The sequence below is a fragment of the Athene cunicularia genome (genome assembly GCF_003259725.1).
Source record: "Athene cunicularia isolate RWA chromosome 7 unlocalized genomic scaffold, athCun1 chr7_part2, whole genome shotgun sequence".
Classification (NCBI taxonomy): domain Eukaryota; kingdom Metazoa; phylum Chordata; class Aves; order Strigiformes; family Strigidae; genus Athene; species Athene cunicularia.
Window position 1 is genome coordinate 947,805 of NW_020799108.1, and position 19,525 is coordinate 967,329.

The window sequence follows — 19,525 nt, forward strand, 5'->3', positions numbered from 1 at the left end:
GATACTGAAGGACATTACTGGATTGGTTTGCTGCTATAACCTTAAAGCATACATAAACCCCAAGATTTCTGATTATATTTGTTGTAAAGTGTTACATACAGTGCCATGTCATTGCACAACAAATTAATCCTGATGAACCCTTATTGCCTGATGAATTCTGAATGTCTTCAGTAATATGCCTTAGTACCTGTATTTCAAAGAATCTCATTTAAAAAGACGACGAAAAGAAAATAGGGAACTTAGCGAGGACAGCGGATGTGCTGGAGGACAAGGCTGCATTTCACAAGGACCCTGAGTAGCTACAAGAAAGGTCTGACAAAGGCCTCATGATGTTCAATAAAGACAAACACAAAGTTCAGCACCCAGTCCAGCAAAACCCTAACAAGTGTAGGCTGGGGACTGACCAACCATGCAGCACCTCTTCAGAGAGTATCTGAAATTCCTGATGGCCAAGGAGGTGAACATGAGTAAAGAGCGCACCACTAATGCTGTGAAGGCCAAGTGCTCACTGGATTACAGTAGCAAGAGGACAACCAGCAGTTCACCGGTATCACTATGCTCTTGTATTCAACATCTTTTGAGCCCGATTCTCAAAAACTGCATCCATTTTCAGGGCCCCCAGCACAAGACTGATAAAGTGGAGTGAGTCCAAGAGAGAGCTGTGACTACGAGGGGCTGGAACAGGCCACATACAAGAGGCAGACGTAGGTGGCTTTGTATAGCCTTGAGAAGAGAATCTACCTAAATGCTAACCTTAAGTATCTACTGTGGGAGTAACAAAGACCACAAAGCCAGACTTCTTGCAGGTAAAAGGACAAAAAGGCAATGGACACAAGTTACAACAAGGAATATTCCAATCTCAAATAAAGAAAAACACTCTTCAGAATGAGGGTGGTTAAGCCATGGATCACATAGCCCAGAGGGGCTACGAAATGTAGATTTTCAAAACTTATCTGGACGTGGCTCTTAGCAAACTGACCTTTAGAAGCTCACCTGCTCTGAGCAGGAAGCTGGAACAGATATCTCCAGAGGTCCATTCCAACCTCCATTGCTCTTGATTCTCTGGAAACAGTAACAAGCACTGCAAGTATGTACTGTAGTGTAATTTCTAAAGCTAGAAATTACAACACAAACAAGGAAGACTACACAAAAGTTCCCAAAGACTATTAGAACACATAAATCATCGCCATAAAGATATTATAATGATTGTTATTCAAGACACTTAATAGAAATCTGCTATCTGGTATCGTTGAGGTCTTAATGATGTCATAAAAATATTAAGAAAAAATATGATTTTATATTTTGCCTAAAGTGTCAATAGAAATTAAATTGAAGACCACAAGAACAAGGACTCCTGATTTAAAAGAGAAAAATTTTAGCCACATTCATAAAAGTGCTGTCATGTTTCTTATCTTCTTTACAGGAACTCCTCCTACCTGCGATCATCTGGCCCTAAATGCTCAATCCCCACCAGTAGCTAGAGCCACAAAACTGTAAAAGCTGACTACAGAATCTTTGATCTGTAAGTAAAGTATACCTTTAAACTTAAGTATGCTTATACTACACAAAGAAGAGGGAAAGAATAGGAAAGTACAATTTGTAAAACTACAGAAAGGTGATGACGTGTCATAAATTGTTACCCAGACAGTGTGAGTTACAATACTGCTAAACCACCGTTAGGAGAAAACTGAAGGAATAAAAGCAAACATCGTTATCTCACATAACTGCTTTTGAGTTTTAGGTGTAATAATTTAAGCCTGAGATGGCAATTTAAAGTTTCAAAAGAAAGCACAAGCAGGCAAAAGAACACAGACTTTTCAGTTGGTGTGAAAAAAAAATCCAAGATTTTTAAAGAAACTGTTGAATTTTTGTTGTGTGGTTGGTTTTTTTAAAACCAAAAATGTATTCATTAAATGATTCTAACCCAGGAACTGTAGTTATGATTATATATATTAGGCTATTGCTGAAAAGTAGATCAGAGTAAATACATAAATCCTAGTGAAATTTTCAAGAATCAAATGAATTCACAGGATAAGTGTTAGACTATTCTCTTTATGACTACTTGAATGTCATAAAGACATTTTAGAGAGGTAAACTTTTATCTCTAGAAATAGGTATCGCAAACAAGGCATTTGAGCAGAGATCTGTTACATTACTGATGTGGTTTTGTCTGTGCCAAATGATTGCCAGCTGACATGAAAGGGTGATCACAGGAAAAATTATTATTTATCATTCCCAGCATTCAGTGGACATGTTGTAACACACTAAACAACTGAGTTTAATGAAAGAATATCCAATAACAAATCAAAAATTAAACTTTCACACAATAGCCAACCTTCTTTAAAAGTATTTTTAAATAACACTAATTTTTAAATTTTCTTTAAACAACATCTATATGAATGAATCAATGTCATTTACTAGAGTCTGCAACTGATTTCAGTCTGCCAGCCTTTTGGTGTTCTCCTAACTGGTATTCTGTTATTGTTTTCTGTGGCTGCTCCATTTGAAATGAACCAGCAGCCTAAAGCAGGAAGGCCAACTGTTCCTCTAGTACTAACAAATGTGCTAATATGCACTAGTTTAAACTTGATCTATCAAGTGAATCAGTGAACCATGAAGGGTGGTGGGTCAATCAGGGTGTTCTGAAAACAAAGGCTCATAGGGCAGCAGAGACGCTACGCTCAGACATACATCTGTGCTGCTTTCAGTTCTTAGCTTTATGAAAATGGGTTTATGTTACAAAAGTTAAGAGCCTGGAATCATGTCATTACTGCATACATTTATAAATACTTTCTACAACAGTAAGAATAATATACATGAGGAAAACTAATAATATGAGACAGATTTGTTAATGTAACCATGGAGACACCACTGTTAATATTAACTAACCAAAGTTAATGTTTAACATTAATGGTTTAATTAAAACTTCATGCATGAAGTTTCAGACATTCATATCAAATCCCAGTGTGAGAGATACTACAGAATAGCAGAGAAAAATAAAATGCACTTCATGAATTTTTTGCTACTTTGTCATTTATTCTTAACCATATTTACTGCCTTTTGTTAGTTTACAGAGTTTAAGTAGAACTTCTTCAAATCAACTGTTAAAAAAAGTCTTATCTTGCTAAAAGATTATAAAAAAAATAGATAAGCATGGATAAGAATGTGTGTTCTTATTTCTGGGCCTGTCCTAACCCTTTAAGAAACACTGGGCATTTGCATGCACAGAGGATTTTAAGTTAAACAGTGAATTCCACTGACACACTATGTCCCCACTATATATACACCCCTAAATCCGGTACAAAAAGATGTGATGATGCATAAATGGAAATCACAGAGTCAGGTGCACAACAGGTCTGATGTGAGATCAACACACAACTGTCATGTGAGGCTTTCCAGGAGCCAGCCCAGAACCAAGGCTCCATAGGTGCATGCCTTAAGATGGCAGTGGTTATTTTACATCAGTTTAACAAATACATGATATACAGAAGATCAATTTTCCTGAACGCTGTATCACTGAGCAAGCTCTTCATATCTAGCTGGCGTGCGTCTGAACAGCAGCAACACTAAGAGGAAAACGAGAACTTATTTAAAAGATGGTAGTACATGTGTTTTGTTGCCCCGTCACACACACATAAAAACCCGTAATAGCAGACACTGTAACTAAAATCTAAACAACTATATCTGTGTGCTCACTTATATGACAGGCTTCATAAAAAATTATAGCCTAGTTAGACTTTGCATCAAAGCACTCAACACAAATTCAAAGCAACAGAGGATACTCACTAGGAAAAGAGTAAGAATGAACACAAAAAAAACACAGAAAAAATGTGTCAGAAAATACTCAGTAAAGGGAAACTGTGTACATGGTATTTCAGAAAAAAATGAAATCATTAGAATAAATCTCCAGATAAAACTCTAGCTTGTATCATTACTGATAAAGTTGCTGTTGTTGTTTCTTAGTTAATGTATATGCATTAAAATCTAAAAATTTGTCCAAGAGTAAGGTAAACAAATAGAAATTGCATTTATTTGGAAAGGAGGCATAGCTTTTAGTAATATTTAGCCATTCTGACAAATGACATGTCTACTGACAGCCATACCCAAACATATATACACACTACTTTAGTAAACCACTTGCTTTTAATTTGCTCCAGCCTAGAAGCAATAAAAAACCTTCAAGTAAATAATGCAGCAGCTACTGAACATTTACTTTGTGATCAGATAGATTAGGAAAAAAACATGGGTCCTTAAATTTTGACTATTTTAGAAGGATGAAATTTTAACTTTATCCTGCAGTTTCTAAGGAAACCAAAAAGGAGCCATTTTGAGTTCATTAAAAAAGATGTCACCACCACTATTATAAAAACAAGCTGGGCAAAAACTATGAAAATTCATCACTGTTTCAAGCAGAGAGATCTCAGTGTGCCTTTTGAAATTTCAGTTACTGAGGAATCAACAGATTTTCTGGATGGAAAGACTTTGTATATCTACTCAGACTTCAAAACGTAACAGTGTGAAAACTAGTTTTATTGTAATTACAGGATTTAAACCAATATACACATTAGTAAATTATATTTTGGGGGTTGTGTTTGGTTATTTTTTTCCCCTCTGAGTGCTGATTTTTCCTGAAGTAGAAGGAAAGGAGGAAAATGTACTGATTAGAGATCAAGAAAAATCTGTGTAAGGTTTGAGCTTCTGGAGAAAGACTGAAGCTGAAGGAAGAACTAGAAACAGCAACATTGCACAAAATTTTTTTTATTTTTTTTTTTAGGTGGCTTCCAATTACAAAGCCATAAAACAGAGACTGCACCTCGAAGTCAAGGCAACCTGAGCAAGAGATACTGCAGCTTTTTTTCTGTGAACATATGGTATCACTGCTCCTGATGGATGGAGGGTAATCTGGGAACAAAACAGACATTTGCTCCTTATGCAAATGTCCTTGCCTTTATGGGTAGCTGGAGATCTGCAAGAATCCTGGCATTTCTACAGATTTAGATATTTCATGATACAGTCTTCCAAAAAGGGACAAGGGAAGGCACTTTTTAATAAACATTTTTATTTCAAAAATTCAAATCAAATTGAAAGCAAGCAATGTAAGAATGTACTGTTAATAAGACATTATTTTACTTTCTCTAATATCTACTTTTGACAAAGTCACTTCACTAGAAGTACACTATAAATCGCTATTGAAAGTGTTACAAACACTACAGATGTGTAAAATTTGAGTTCTGTAATCTGGCTCAGAATTAACAATTCAGATGGAGTTTTAATGGTCTCTTACAAGATGGATTGTTTTTCTTCCATAATAAACAAACTCGTTTACTATACTCAGTAAACAGAGACACATATTGGAGCTAAATCAGAGAGTTTGGGTGGGGGTGGGGGGGATTGGTGGTGTTTTGTTTTTTTAAAATCAAAGTGTGCTACGTTCTGTGTCTTTCCAATATTGATAGTATTAAATTACAGCGAAAGGCTTTGATTTGTTGTGGGTTGTTTTTTTTTCCCCCTAAAAGGTGCATACTTTTTTTTTTTAAATTTGATACAGCTTCTATGAAAAAAAATGCAGCTGTCATGGGTTAAACAAAGCATCCTGAAACTGGCATTAGCCCAGGCAAACAAAGACAGCCATTTTTAAAATAAAGAATTGCCTCTCATCACTAACTAGCTAGTGTCAGTACATTTTGTATCAAATTATACAATAGGAGTCCTACAGAACCGTAAGAGCACTTGCACCTGTGAGCGTATGAAGAGGAAAACCTCTCTCATTAAAGAATTTGCAGGTCTCAAGTGGGAGCTCCTAAACAGACAGGAAGTCCCTGACGAGTTCCCAGAACAGCAACAACTGTAGCCCCATCAGATGTGCTGCAATTCCAAGTGAAAAACATCAACCAAGTATTTTGTTTCTTTAAGAAACAAATTTCCCAGAAGACTCTTCAGTCAGAATACAGTAAGCTATTTATCTTCAGCACCTTCCAAAACACTTCCAAAAAAATAACATTAACTTGTTTAACTTTTGCAATTATTGTCACTTTCCCAAATTTTTACACTTCGCCATGTAAAACTTCAGTAGTAAGCATTTTCCAGCAATAATATTCATATTTGTGTGTCTTAATTTCCACGGGAAAAATATTTTTCTAAGCTTCACTCAGCCTTATATATTGCCAATAGAAACAAGTCTGAAATAATAATATCAACCCCAATTAAATGCTTACCATTCAAAATTTCCTTTAGATGTCTAAACCATAAATGACAATGATCTTCACTTAAGTTATTTAAATGGACAGCATAGTCCGTTAGTTTATTCTCTTCTTTATGCAAGCATTTAAAAACTGTGATACCCAATAAAGTACCACCTTTTTTCTGCCCTACAAAACGCCGACGTTTCAGTTTTACTGAAAATACATCTTTCATTTCAATAGTCTCCTCTTGAGCCTGTGAAACTACACTGGAATCACCTGTAGGGAAAAAAAAAATAAAATCAATATGATTAGGAGTAATATATTAAAAAAATATTGTTATGGCTTCATTTCTAGCTTCACTTGTTGCATCTGCTTATGCCTATATTGAAACTTATTGCATATGATTTGCCTCCATCACTGTCTTATATTTTACAAACTTATTTAAATGTTATGTATCCAGCTATACCAATAACATGACTTCAAAGAAGTTATTGAATCCATTTACTGATATTAAAAAAAAAAAAAAAAAAAAAAAACAGGCTCTAGGAACACTGAACCACTATTTTTTTAATTGGATTTGCAATCAAAAAGCAAATTCTTCATTGTATTACCCTAAATCACAGCAATCATAGATCAGAAAGTATGCTATGACCCAAGCTGACCATGCTCAATGTATTTTTTCATTTGATACAATTGCTGCCTTTTGAGTTTAGACTAGAGACTTTTGAGTTTAAACTAGAGAAAATAGTTAAGCAAAAATAGAAAATTAAACCAAAAGCATGACACCCATCTTATCTTTAATTTTTGAGTTATGAATTTACTTTAGAAGACAAGTAAAAGAAAACCAGTTTCCAACATACTTGAGACAGTTCCAGACCCTCACCTCAGGGGCTGGAACACTAAGGGAAGGTTTTCTTATCTCGGGGCTGTTACACACATGGAGCCTGTGGCTGCTGACACTATCACTTCAGTGGCAGCAGTTCCAAAAGCCTTTTGGAGATGTATCGACTAAACCACTGTAGTACATGGTTGTTCTTTTAATGCTCTCTTGAGCTGTAAAACACCTGATTTCTCAAAAACAAAGTCAAATACGTAGACTGAAGGAAAAATGTCACAGTTCCTGTAGGTGTCGGATATTCTGGACAGCAAAATAAAAGTTTCCCTGCTTTCTTTGTAATTATAGCAGATCCAATACACTAGATGCATAAAGGTCACTTTACAGCCCAAGGCAAGAAAACCTAGAAAGCAGAAATCTTTTCCAAATCTAGCAACAGCTCAGTCAAGTGGTTTCTCAATAGCAAAAGCCCTAACAGATTCTGTTTGATGAATATTTGCTGCACTCTGTACTGAAGTGCCAGGGAGAAGATGCTAAAGTCTGTTTTAACTGTCTTCCTGGGAAAGATGGACAGCACTGCAGGTGAGACTGCAAAATCAAGTATCACCTACTTCATTACACCACGGGAGCTGAGGGCTTCAGAAAGGCATACTTTTTCTAAGCAGAAAAAAGAAGGCTGCATCAATTCTAGTAACAGTTTGACACTGGAATTTCTCAACATTATTTCTTGAACCAGACTATGCAGTGATTATCTTTCTATCCAGATAATCCTGGAAGACTTCACCTCAGCAATGCTAACACAGCTAAAGCTCAAGTCAGTATTACCTCTCCCGACAATTCTCAACCAACCCATTTTTTCCTGTCCAAGCAATCTACTGCAGATAGAAGCATGACCTTATTATACTTCCCATATATTTTCCCACTTTTTTTACATTTTACCATCTTAATTTCTTCATATGTCAGCAGCTAAGGTGTAAAACTGGACTAAAATCATTCCATGCTTAGCAGGAATACTGTGACAAGTGTATGTTTGTGTGCAGTGAGATAGTACATGGCAAATTTTCTGTAGTGTAGATTTTCAAGAGTATGTGGTAAATAAACAGGGAGAAACTCACCAAACAACAGAAAAAAACCCCACAACGTAAAGTACTGTAATGATTGCTGTGAAAGTATTTTTAAAGATACATTGAATGAAACCAGGGAACTGAGGGGAAAAAAATAAAAATTGTCGGATTGATTTCATTTGAACTCTGACTTTGCATAGGCTCAAGGGATGAGTGGACATCATACAAGCAACCTTAATACTAACATTACAAAATCTGAGATCTTGTTTTTTTGGTTTTTGTTTTGTTTTTTTTTTCAAATGTATTGCTCTTCAAAAACATTTGGAGGTAAATAGTCTTTGTACACCCTAAATGAAACACTTGTGAATCACTTACCTGGAACTACATAGTTTAATACCTTTATTTAAGACTTGTTTTAATTTTAAAACAAGCATTTTTGAGGGGGCTTGCTTAGCTTTTTGTAGAAAGTCTCGCTGTCAGACACACAGAACACTCAAAATTCCAGCACACAAACTCAATGTTTTAGGAAAATGGGTAAACATAAAGACACGTGAAATGTTAACAACAACTGTTGTACAGCAACAACCAAGCTGCAGCATTTATTCTCCCAGAGCAAATATGCTACATGGGTTTGCTTTTTAAATTTAAGAAGAAATTTCATTTTGGACTAAACTATTAGTTTTGCTGAGAATGTCATAAGCATAACTAACGTTATGCTTATGCATCATAAATAAATTACAAACATTAGCCTATTTGTCCTGCACAAATGAAGTAAAATGAAGGCCTGTTAAAATACTTTTTATTCCCCCACTATCTTTCATAGAATGACATTCAGTCATAAGCCAGATAAGGCTTGTCTTTTCATGCTACTGTTTCAGACAGATTTTTATTTGCTTTTGCCTCTTCCTCTTACTCTGCATTTATCAAATTCTTGTGTTGCTCAGACTTACATTAAAACTTAAGATAAAGTTAAAATAATATATTCTTACTAGGCAGCCCTACGCTTTCAAAAATAGTATTTGACTGTAGTTGTTTTACTGGAATACATTTCCAGATACACCTTGGAGAAGCACATAAACTGTAGGAATACTGAATCATACAAAAGCATCATCCTCAAGTTTAAAACTGTAGAGGAAATACTGAACTAGCTAGTGGGATTAGGAAAGCCAAATTTTACTAAAGTTGAAAAGAAATCTGCATAAAAGTCCCTAGGCACGTTCTACAATTTTCATCTTCTATTTTTACAGAGAATGAGATCATTGCAAATTCAGTAAAATTTTATAAACCAATTCAGATCAAGAAAACGTGAGTCATGAACTACATTTATAAAAAATTTCTAGTATGTGGTAACATCCAAGTTTACTTTAAAACTAAAATATATATATTGGATTAGACCCTTTTTTAAACTTTGAAAAAAGCTATTGGTTCGTTAGTATCATATTGGTTATTGCTAGCTGTTTCAGGACATTAACTGTCCTCTCACATTACTTAGAAAGATATTGTGTACCATCTGTTCTTGCAAGAGATTTAAGTATACATCTATTAGATATCATGCTATTTATTTAATTCAGTACCAACTTCCCATTGTTGTATCTTCTCAAAAAAAAAAAAGTCAATTTAATTACAAGGAATAAAGATAATCTCTTCTACCAGGATGCCTTGTCATCATGAGAGCAGAGAGGGAACCTGTATAAACTAGGTTACAGGCATTAGGAAAGAGTAAAACTAACCGCACTTAACATTTAACAAAGATTTAACAAAACCAGAATATATGGCACTTTAAAAAAAAATTACTATAAGCCAAGGGCTTGTCTAAATCAATCTCAGCACATCTGTCTGATGTAGAGCGTAAACAGGATTAGAGCTGGATTTATCTGCTTGATGCTAATTGTACTCACAGTTTCTGCACATGTCCACGTTTTTTTTTCCCCAAATACAGCATGGAAAAAAAGCCTGCCTAGATATATGAATTCATAGGAAGTGTTATGCCCCTATTTATCCTCTCACTGATTTGAAGCAATGAGACTATCCTACATTTTTCCTATTTATGGCAGTCTAATCTCTTATTTCAGAAATATTACGTCTAAACATACCACACTGAGATAAATCAAAAGGTGAGGAACTAATACACTCAAATACAGTTTAATTGTAAATAGCAAAGCAAATTTTAATTGTTTAAGAGTGTTGAAATGGGCTTTAAACAAATAGATTCTCATGTTTACAGCAAAATTGATGAAAACCTACTCAAAGAAAAAAAAAACAGCACTACTGATAAAAAAGAACAGTTTGTAAAGAGAAATGTGTTATTAAAATATAAACACCAACACTTCAACAACAAAACATTTATTGGACTGGTTTCCTACCATAGGGGTCCAATGTCTAGAATTGTATTTGAGGGTTTAATTTCCATAGTATATATCTGGAATACATGGAAAACAGTAGAAAATACACATGAAATGTGACTGTATAATTAAAGGACGAGAATTGGAGACAAAGGAAAATGTGTTATACTCCCTTGGTCATAAATTCTTCCTATGACCTTTGGCAAGACACCTAGCCTCATTTAACTCCATTTAATAGATAAATCTCCTATATATTTTAGGCTGTCCCATTACACTCTGAAAGTTTACTTCATTAATAGTTGATTGTTATAGCTGAGTGCAGTGTAACATAACAGAAATAATCAGAAATAAAAACCAAAGAAAATACAGTGATCAACAGCAGTTATTATAGAACTGATTACAGATCATCCTACACTGTATGAACACTATTTTCAAATAACCATTCAGGATATACAATAAAATATAACTATATTAATATAAACCCAAAAAGTAAATAAAGAATTAGTTTTGACAATATGTCTACAAATTTAGGCTTAGGAATATTTAAAATTTATATGATCATGTCTAATGCATATAAAACAGCAACTATTAACTCATTAAGTCCATTTTTCCCTTTCGGTAGTCTGCAAAGCACAGTAAGTAGCATATAACTGATTCATAAAACCTCTACAGTTTTCAGCTACAACTTTGATAAAGAAGGACTGGCAATGAGAAATATAAAGGAGCAAGTATGATCATTCTTGTCAGAACTGCTGAGAATCACTGTATAGGTCATCAGGCTATTTAACATTAATTTAAAGACTCTAAACACAAGACAGAAAAGCTATTTTCAGAACATCTGAATTTTCAAGGTTTTTTTATTTCAAAAAGACAATGCAACACTTTTGGTAAAATTTGATGCTATGCCTTTTACTCTCTTTGGGAAGCAGAGAAAGCAAAAATCACACTTTCTGCTCTGCCAAGAGTATCAAACAGTAAGCTGAGGAGAAGGTGCTACAGCAAGGGCCAGGTTGGGGAGGGCTGGTTTTTCTTTGAAGATTATCCTTATGCTACTCCAGTCCTTTTAAACGGTGTTGTAAGAGAAGCGTAAGAGAACCAAGGCCCCAGTCTAGAAAAACATTTCACACACTGTGTGTAATGACCTCCTCAGGAACAGCAGGGAGTTCAGAAAGTACTACAAAGTACTGAAAAGGTGTATCTCAATTCCTCCAGAGCTGGAGAGTAAAAGCAGGGTGCAACCACTAACTTCATCTTTTCATAGCAGCTATTCAATTGCAGCAACACCTGTATTCCTTCAGGGCAGAAAATCGAGCTTAAAAACATCTGACAAGAATACAACCCATTTTCATTCTCCTTTTCTAGAGGATCTGAGGGTGAAGTGATGTATTTTGCAAAATCAGTGCAATACACTGACGCTAATCTCTCTTCCAATACAGTCACCTACCCTCACTCACTTCTAGACTGTAGTCCAGGTCTTTTCCTTATATTTGTACTTGGCAAAACCAAGCTGAGTCAATTCAACTTCCTGAAGTAACACAGACAGTCCACTGGTTTTGGTTTGGTTTTTTTGTTTTGTTTTGTTTTTTTTTTTTTCTGGCTTAGTCTTCTGACAAGTTGTTTAATATAATCAATCCAACACAAGTCCTACAAAACTAGAGATGCTTCAAAGTGGTAAGAAAATACACAGCAGGGAAGAAGGAAGGACTGGGATTGTCTCCTTTCATCAGCAGGAAGTCAACATGGTTTGAGCCAATCTGCTGTGCATTTTCACTTCCAATTCCTAACTCCCCAAAGATTACACAAACACAGATCAACAGGAGTCAGCAGGAATTGGGAAAGAGGCACAATGGTTTCTTTTAATTTTTTCTAGAACTCTATTTACATGTTACCAATTTTAAAAAATTGTAAGTCTCAGAATAAAACTCCACTTTACAAACTTATAATGGCACATTAAATTAGTTTCGTTGTATAGAGAGTTACACAATATTCTAACACAGCAGTAAAAAGCATTATTCACTGTTCTGGCTTAGAGAAGTCATCTTATTTTAAACTACTATCATAGATAGCTATCTCTAAAAATAAGATTATTATGAAGATTATAACTGATATACTAAAAAAAAATAACATTCTTGAACAAATCTGTACTTCAGGCTCCAATTTTTCAACTCAATCCCAGCCAAAAAAAAAAAAAAAAAAAAAAAAAAAAAAAAAAAAAAAACAACTAAAAAAACCCAGTAATTTTCCAATGCAAATCCCAGATCATGGGATAAATGTTTATATTAGATAACAGAAATTACTTTATTTTATTTCTCTGTTTAGTAATTCTTACAAATATTTTAAAAAGATAAAATGTGACAAATATAACAATATAAAACTGGCTTTAGTGGTGTTGTGCAGGTTTCAATACATTCTACAAAAAGTGAATTTATTCCATTCTTAGCTCAACTGTCAATTTCTTGACAATTTTACTATATTCACAGCAAGGGTAAACACATCTAAAATGACAATCTCCTACCTTGCATCCTCCCCTCTTGTCTCTCTCCGTGTTTCAAATGGCTCTTTCCCCCCAAGACCCCTTGACCAGCTGATTCCAATGCCTGTTCTCCACCATATCTTTTAAAAACTAAGCTTCATTCTTCTGAACATCCTCATTAAACCAAGAGGGTCGTTGCAGATACATGCTGCTGTGCCCAGTATGATGTCATCACAGCAACTGCAGGAAGAGCAACTTCAGGGGACATTTCATGTCATCCTTTAAGTCCTGAGTTGGCCCATACTCAAAGACTTAAAATTTGTTTAAGTTTCAATACACCTTTAAAAGATGGCAATAGGCAAATTTCTGACAAAAAAATAGCCATTGCCAAACTGCCTCATTCTGGCAAAATCAAACTGAAAATTACGTTGATTAACTGGCAGAGCAAATGTGGGAACTGTTCAATTAATCCCATATCAAAAGGGAAGAGTTTAGTACAGTTCAGAGGTCATCTTTGCTGGAGCTGACTCACCCTGGAGGGGAGCCAGACATGGGCACTTCCCCTCTGAGTGCAACCAGATCTCAGGAGTGTCACCTGCACTCAGCATCCCAGGTCTCTGTGATGCCCAGCAGGCCACGGACAAGGCCCGTCTTGTAATGAGGCTCATTAGACATCTATCATCAAATTTTCATTAGTATCTTGTTCCATCTGTTTTAGAACAGTGAAGTACCTTACTTATTAACCACAGGCTAACAGCAGAACTTTGTCAGAAAAACATACGGAAGCTGACATTTTGAAAAGATGACCAATAGCTCCTTGAATAAATACCTCCATGGAAAAGGGCGATTAAAGCTTAGCATAAGGCCTAACACTGTTCCAGGCAAGAAGCTTCACCTTAATGGTTTCCCCATCATCCTCCAACAAAGAATTTAAGGGAGATGACGAAATGAAAAATAACACCCCTAACAAGAAGATCTGCTGGGAACAATGCTATACAGAACAACAATGCTAGCTGAAAGGAAGCAAGGCAGACACCAAGGGTCTGAACCTGGAGCATCTGAGAGGATGCATGCAGCAAAGACTTTGCTTTTTAATAGTTACATTTTCTCATTAACACCACACCAAGAAAGAAGCCACTGAAAAAAAATTTGCTTTAGAAAGCTCTACGTTTTATATTACGAATATGGCCCACATACTGCCTAATTTCATAATATGACTGGAAAAGTAGCAGCAAGCCTTCTATTAGGTGCTTGAAACTTTTCATATAAGTGAATGGAGTTACGTAAAAAACTTCAGAGTAACATCAGGGTAACAAACACCCACAATTTCCAGCATTTTGTAAAACCTCTGCAAATACAAGCATCAGATTAAATGACTAGTCTTACACTGACCAACAATACAACCATCATATAGTGGAATTCATTTAAAGAGAGAAATTTCTGAAATAAAACAGAAGACTGGAATCTAATGGCTTACATGATTTAATACAATGGGCTAGCAGAGCTGAAAGATACCAAAGAATCCCCCAAGAGGAAATTGAAGCTTAATTTTACATTCCTTTGACAAAATCTCACACACACACAGTTTTGTAGCTACTAATTTATGTCATAATCATGGCAATTACTTCTGTCATTTCAGAAAATAAGGGCAAGTGGGGAATGTAATAGCCTCTTACAGCCCCATGACATCACTGAGTTTGATTAACTACAGGTTAATAATTAGTTCAACTTTGACTCTTACTGGCTCAAATATAGATTTACAAACCATTCCTACTGCTAAATATCAGTGTCTCAGGGAACTCAACATGCCTCAAATATCTGAATTTTGGTCTTATCTGGAAAAGACTTTAAAACAATCACTTTCTTCAGGAAAAAAAAAAGAATAAATACATCCCATTCTAAACACAGGACAATATTCTTCCATAAACTATTGGTAATTCACATATATTAGCAATTCATCCTTTTAGCATAGCTATCAGCTGCTAGACAAGATCACCCATGAACTTCTCGTTGATTAACAGCTACATGCTTGGCTTTATCCTTGTTGATCTTTGGTCTGTTTTTTTCACAAGCTTTCCTCATAAACTCAGACATCCTTTGTATCATTCTATCTGCACCTTCTACATTAGCCCAAGGGTAAGAGATTGCAACAGCACCACCAGAGTCCTCTCACAAGCATAAAACCCTTCCCTCACCCCGACGCTTTTCAGCTCAGTTGCCACATAGGAATAGGATGTAAACTGCACCACTTCGCCTGCAGGGATGAATGAATCCTGGTTTGTTCATATACACTACACTTCTAACAAACTTAAAGGAAAAGCCACAAAAATCCTCACAGAATTTTTTAGATTCTCTTTATAATAGACAAGGGTTTTTTCCTTTCCTCTTAGGGGAACTGTTCATATTTCTCTAACTTTGGAAAATACTCCAGCGTATTAAAAATATATTTTATACTACATGATTTAAAAATTCCTTAGAACACTATGCAAAATTTAAGGTATACTTAGTTAATTGTGCAGTATACAAGTTATCCCTTCATAGGAAGAGAAAGCTTACAAAATGCAATACTCCAGAAGCTTTCTGGTATTACAATTATTGTTGCTATATGTAATTGACTACATTTGCAGTGATGCATAATCCTGGGGCTGAGGAAATTACAGTCTCAAACCTTGATCAATTTTAAAATTTTGTTTGTAGCTTAACACTATGACAAAGCTCTCACAGAAGATTTGATACCAATACGATGTGACACAACTGAACCAAACCTTAATTTCACTCACAGTAAGAAATCACAGGATTAAGTAACACTGTGCAGTCTTTTAGAAAAGTTTATTGCTTCCAGATGGATGCAAGTTTCCTTTCAGCGCTGATTGTATCTTGTGTACACAGGGTGCCAATGTTACTATAAATATAGACAAAAGCAGTTATAAAGATAAATTATTACAATATTGACATAAACAGGCTCATACAATTCCGCCTCTCTCCACAAAGGACAACTACATTAGAGTGATATGTGTATCACGAAAGTTCAATATAAAAGCACGTACACCCTTTTTAGAAATTACAGCCCACATATGAACAAGCACAAATTTACAAGGTATCCATAAAATGACTTCTAATTCAAACTGCGTGCTCTTTGCCCCATGTTGTGTAGTGCCATGTGTTTCACTGCATGGTGCATACTTCCAAGATGTCCACCTGTGCCCATGTATCTGCACAGCAAGCTAAGTATACGCTTACTTCATTTAGCAGCAGAACTGTTGAATACACACTGCAATACGTTTACATTGAAATAAAACAAAATTGGTAAATAATAAATACCTTTAAGCTAATTTAAATTTAAAACCACGTACACAAGACACTGATAAAGCGTGTCAACAGCTCTACAAAATGTTTTCCAGAAAAAATAACTTGGGGAAATATCTTATTAGACTGTAAGAAAATTATATACAATGCTATTTCAAAAATCAAAAATTATCAGGTAAAGCCAGCACTTTGAGTTGTTTTAATATTTTATGTTGTTACACAGTTCAGCAATTTTAAGAATAAAAGGTAATAAGTCATTTAAACACATTATTTGAAATTTTCATGAGATTCTTAAAAATTGAAAGATCACCATCGTGGTTTTGATTTATGTAACAACCAGTGCATGAAGTAGAATAAGTTAATACATTTTAAAGAACATGCAGAATCCACAAAATTATTTGTGAATTAAATTTCAGCACTAAATTCCATGAAATTCAAAATTAATTATCAGCATAGAAATAACTTTTACATCGAACCACGTTAGTATACTAAGTTACATAGAGAAACCTACTTATTTTCTGACAAGCTTATCAACTGCTTCAAAACAGAACCACCAGTCAAAAAAACACTAAGAAAAAACCCACCCAACAGTTTTCCATGATGTATGCTTTGCATCCTTGCGTGCACCAATAGCCTCAGACAAACAGTCTCCTATCTATTTTCAGCAAATTCCTTGACATCTCCCATCTACTCCTCTTAACTCCAGTATGGTAACCGTAGCTACACACCATATTTACATACCTATTCCTAATCACAGTCTATTCCTAATCCTATACTAAGAAGCACCAAAATCAAACAGAAAGACCACTGATTGACATATCAAAAAAGCAACTGCAGATGAGTTTTCATTGTTGGAGAAATGCATGTCAGGTGACAAAGATACAATTCAAACCTCTCATAATCCCTATGAGTTGTTACTCCCCCAAACTTTTAAATGCTAGCATTACACCAAACAGACACATATGTACAGGGATTACCACTATAGGATTCAAGTAAATATCTTACTTGCAGACCTTAAGAATTTTACCCACAGCATAAAGATCCCACATACGGTTGCAGGATCAGAGCGCAATTTAGATTCAAAACACCCATACAGCAACTAACAGAGATGTATCTTCAGACTCTCCAACAGGCACATGCACACTATGTGTATTACTGTTACCGTTCTACCTAAATTTTCGAGTTTCTACACATACCCAGCCACACATTACAAATCAGACAGTAATCTTTGATTTAGACTCAAACTGAACCAGTGCAAGAAAATTATGCTCATTTGTGTTCAAGAATTAATTACAATAGATACCTTGGCACACATCTTTAAGATGGTGACATAACAAATGGATGTTTTACACTGGGAGTCATCTTCTACCCTGTGAACATCAGAAACCTTCTGAAAGAGATTTATGGAAAAATACCAGCTAAGCATATTGAAGCTGCACTTTTTCCTAAACTTGAGGTTGATGAAACTAATCACTCCTCTGGAATGGTTTGTAACAGTTTCAGCCTCATACCCTGTACAAGTTTAGCTATGGTATTTAGAATTTAACTTCCCTTCTCCACAATAAAAATAAAAAAACCTTTATAGTAATTATAAACATATGTATCAACAACATTTTCAGGGCATTTATGGCTAAGAAATACAGGTTTCCTAGACAGTCTGCTACTGTATTGTAAATCCTATAGTCTGCTGCTACTGTATTGTCATTCTTAACAATGTTTAATAAAATTAACCTCTTGATATTTTGTCAGACAAAGAACAACACATTCTTTATATGAATCTTACAAATGGAAGGCTAGGCAAACTGAAGTTCAAATTCTACCAAGAAAGCTTGCTTAGTAGTGCAAATACAGATGGAGTTACAGACTAGCGATGTGTGTGCTTTTACATAAAACATAATTTAACCAGTGTCTGGTATATAAGACCACCAATACCTAGTCAGAGCAAAAGTCCATCTGTCCTAGCATCTTATGTCAAACCACAGCCATAAGCAGATGCTAAAAAAAGAGAAGGAATAAAGGAAGCACGCACTCTCTTTTCTGCTAATACTTTTCCACTCCTCACCTGGTTTTGTTTGGGACATCCTGAACTGACTGCAGTTTCTACACATGTAACAGCACTCAAACGAGGCCTTCCATCTCCAGTTGAATCCATAAAATCTTTCAGCATTAACAATATCCTTCAGCAGTAAGTTTTGCAGTTCTCTTACTTGCGGCATGATTATTCCTTTTGTTTGGAGCCTGGTTCTTCATAGCCTTACTAGATGCACCATATTTCTTATGTTGGAAGATAGAAAGACATTGACACCTACTCTCTCCTCAACTGCTTCACTTTCAGACCAAAAAGTGCCAGCCTAGTCCATCACTCTCATCCAGGAGCCATTCCTTTCCTTTAATTCTTGTGACCCCTGAACCTTCTCCAAACCCACATCATCTTTGTTGAGAACACCAGAACTGCACACAGTATTCAAGATGTGGTTAAAATAACCGTTGGTTTATAGAGCATACAAAACACCTGGTTTAGACTCTATTTACATTCTAATGATCCTTAACATAATAATCCTATCAACTTTTTAAGTGGCAGATGACATTTTCCACATAATAAACCTATGATCATACACGTTAGGAATGGACTATCTGCAGCTCCTCATCTTGATCGCAAGCTGATGGCCTTCAAATAAGACATCAATACATTACACTATGCTTAATTATATCAAGTCTTGGACTCGCTGTCCCGTTGCCTTGTCAAATCTGTAAAATGACCACGTCTCTGAAGCTGTGCTGTAGGACATAACTGACAATCTCAAAACGTTCTTCCACTTTCATTTTAACAGTCCACAAACAAACACAGAATTTCTGCTTTTCTGTGTTTTTTCCATGCCATTTTTCCTCTTCCACGCACCTTCCAGATCACATTGTTAATATACCAAAGGCACTATGAACTTTTCAGGCAGCCTTTACTCCATTCATTAGACAAAGAAAACAAACATGAAAAACATAAAACAAAGAGAAACATATTTTAGAACAGCTTTCTTTTTACTCTAAGTTCATTTTATTTGTATGCTCCTGCCTACAAACTAATATTGCTAAACTGTTAAACTTGAAGATGTAAAAAGCAGTAACTGCTTTAAGCAAGACAAACAAGCATAAATGTATAAATTACATTGGAAGTTCAGTACTGAATTTCTGGTTGTATGTTCCACAAATGGTTTCCATAAAACAAGTGAGACCTAGGGACTAAATTTCAAAAACACCACCTGCTTGATTCCATCATATTTTAAATAAATAACTCCTCAACAAATGTAAGGGGGGGGGGGGGGGGGGGG

The 19,525-nt window shown here is 35.4% G+C and overlaps 1 protein-coding gene across 2 annotated transcripts in view; it reads right to left on the minus strand.

The window, feature by feature from the left end:
- CERKL (ceramide kinase like) overlaps positions 1-19,525 on the minus strand; it is a 57,573-nt gene that overhangs the window by 25,468 nt on the left and 12,580 nt on the right. For both annotated transcript variants that reach the window (XM_026853181.1, XM_026853179.1), the window contains exon 2: positions 6,216-6,458. In XM_026853181.1, coding sequence (XP_026708982.1) covers positions 6,216-6,414 — 199 coding nt within the window. In that variant the 5' untranslated portion in view covers positions 6,415-6,458. The remainder of the gene's footprint in view (positions 1-6,215; positions 6,459-19,525) is intronic.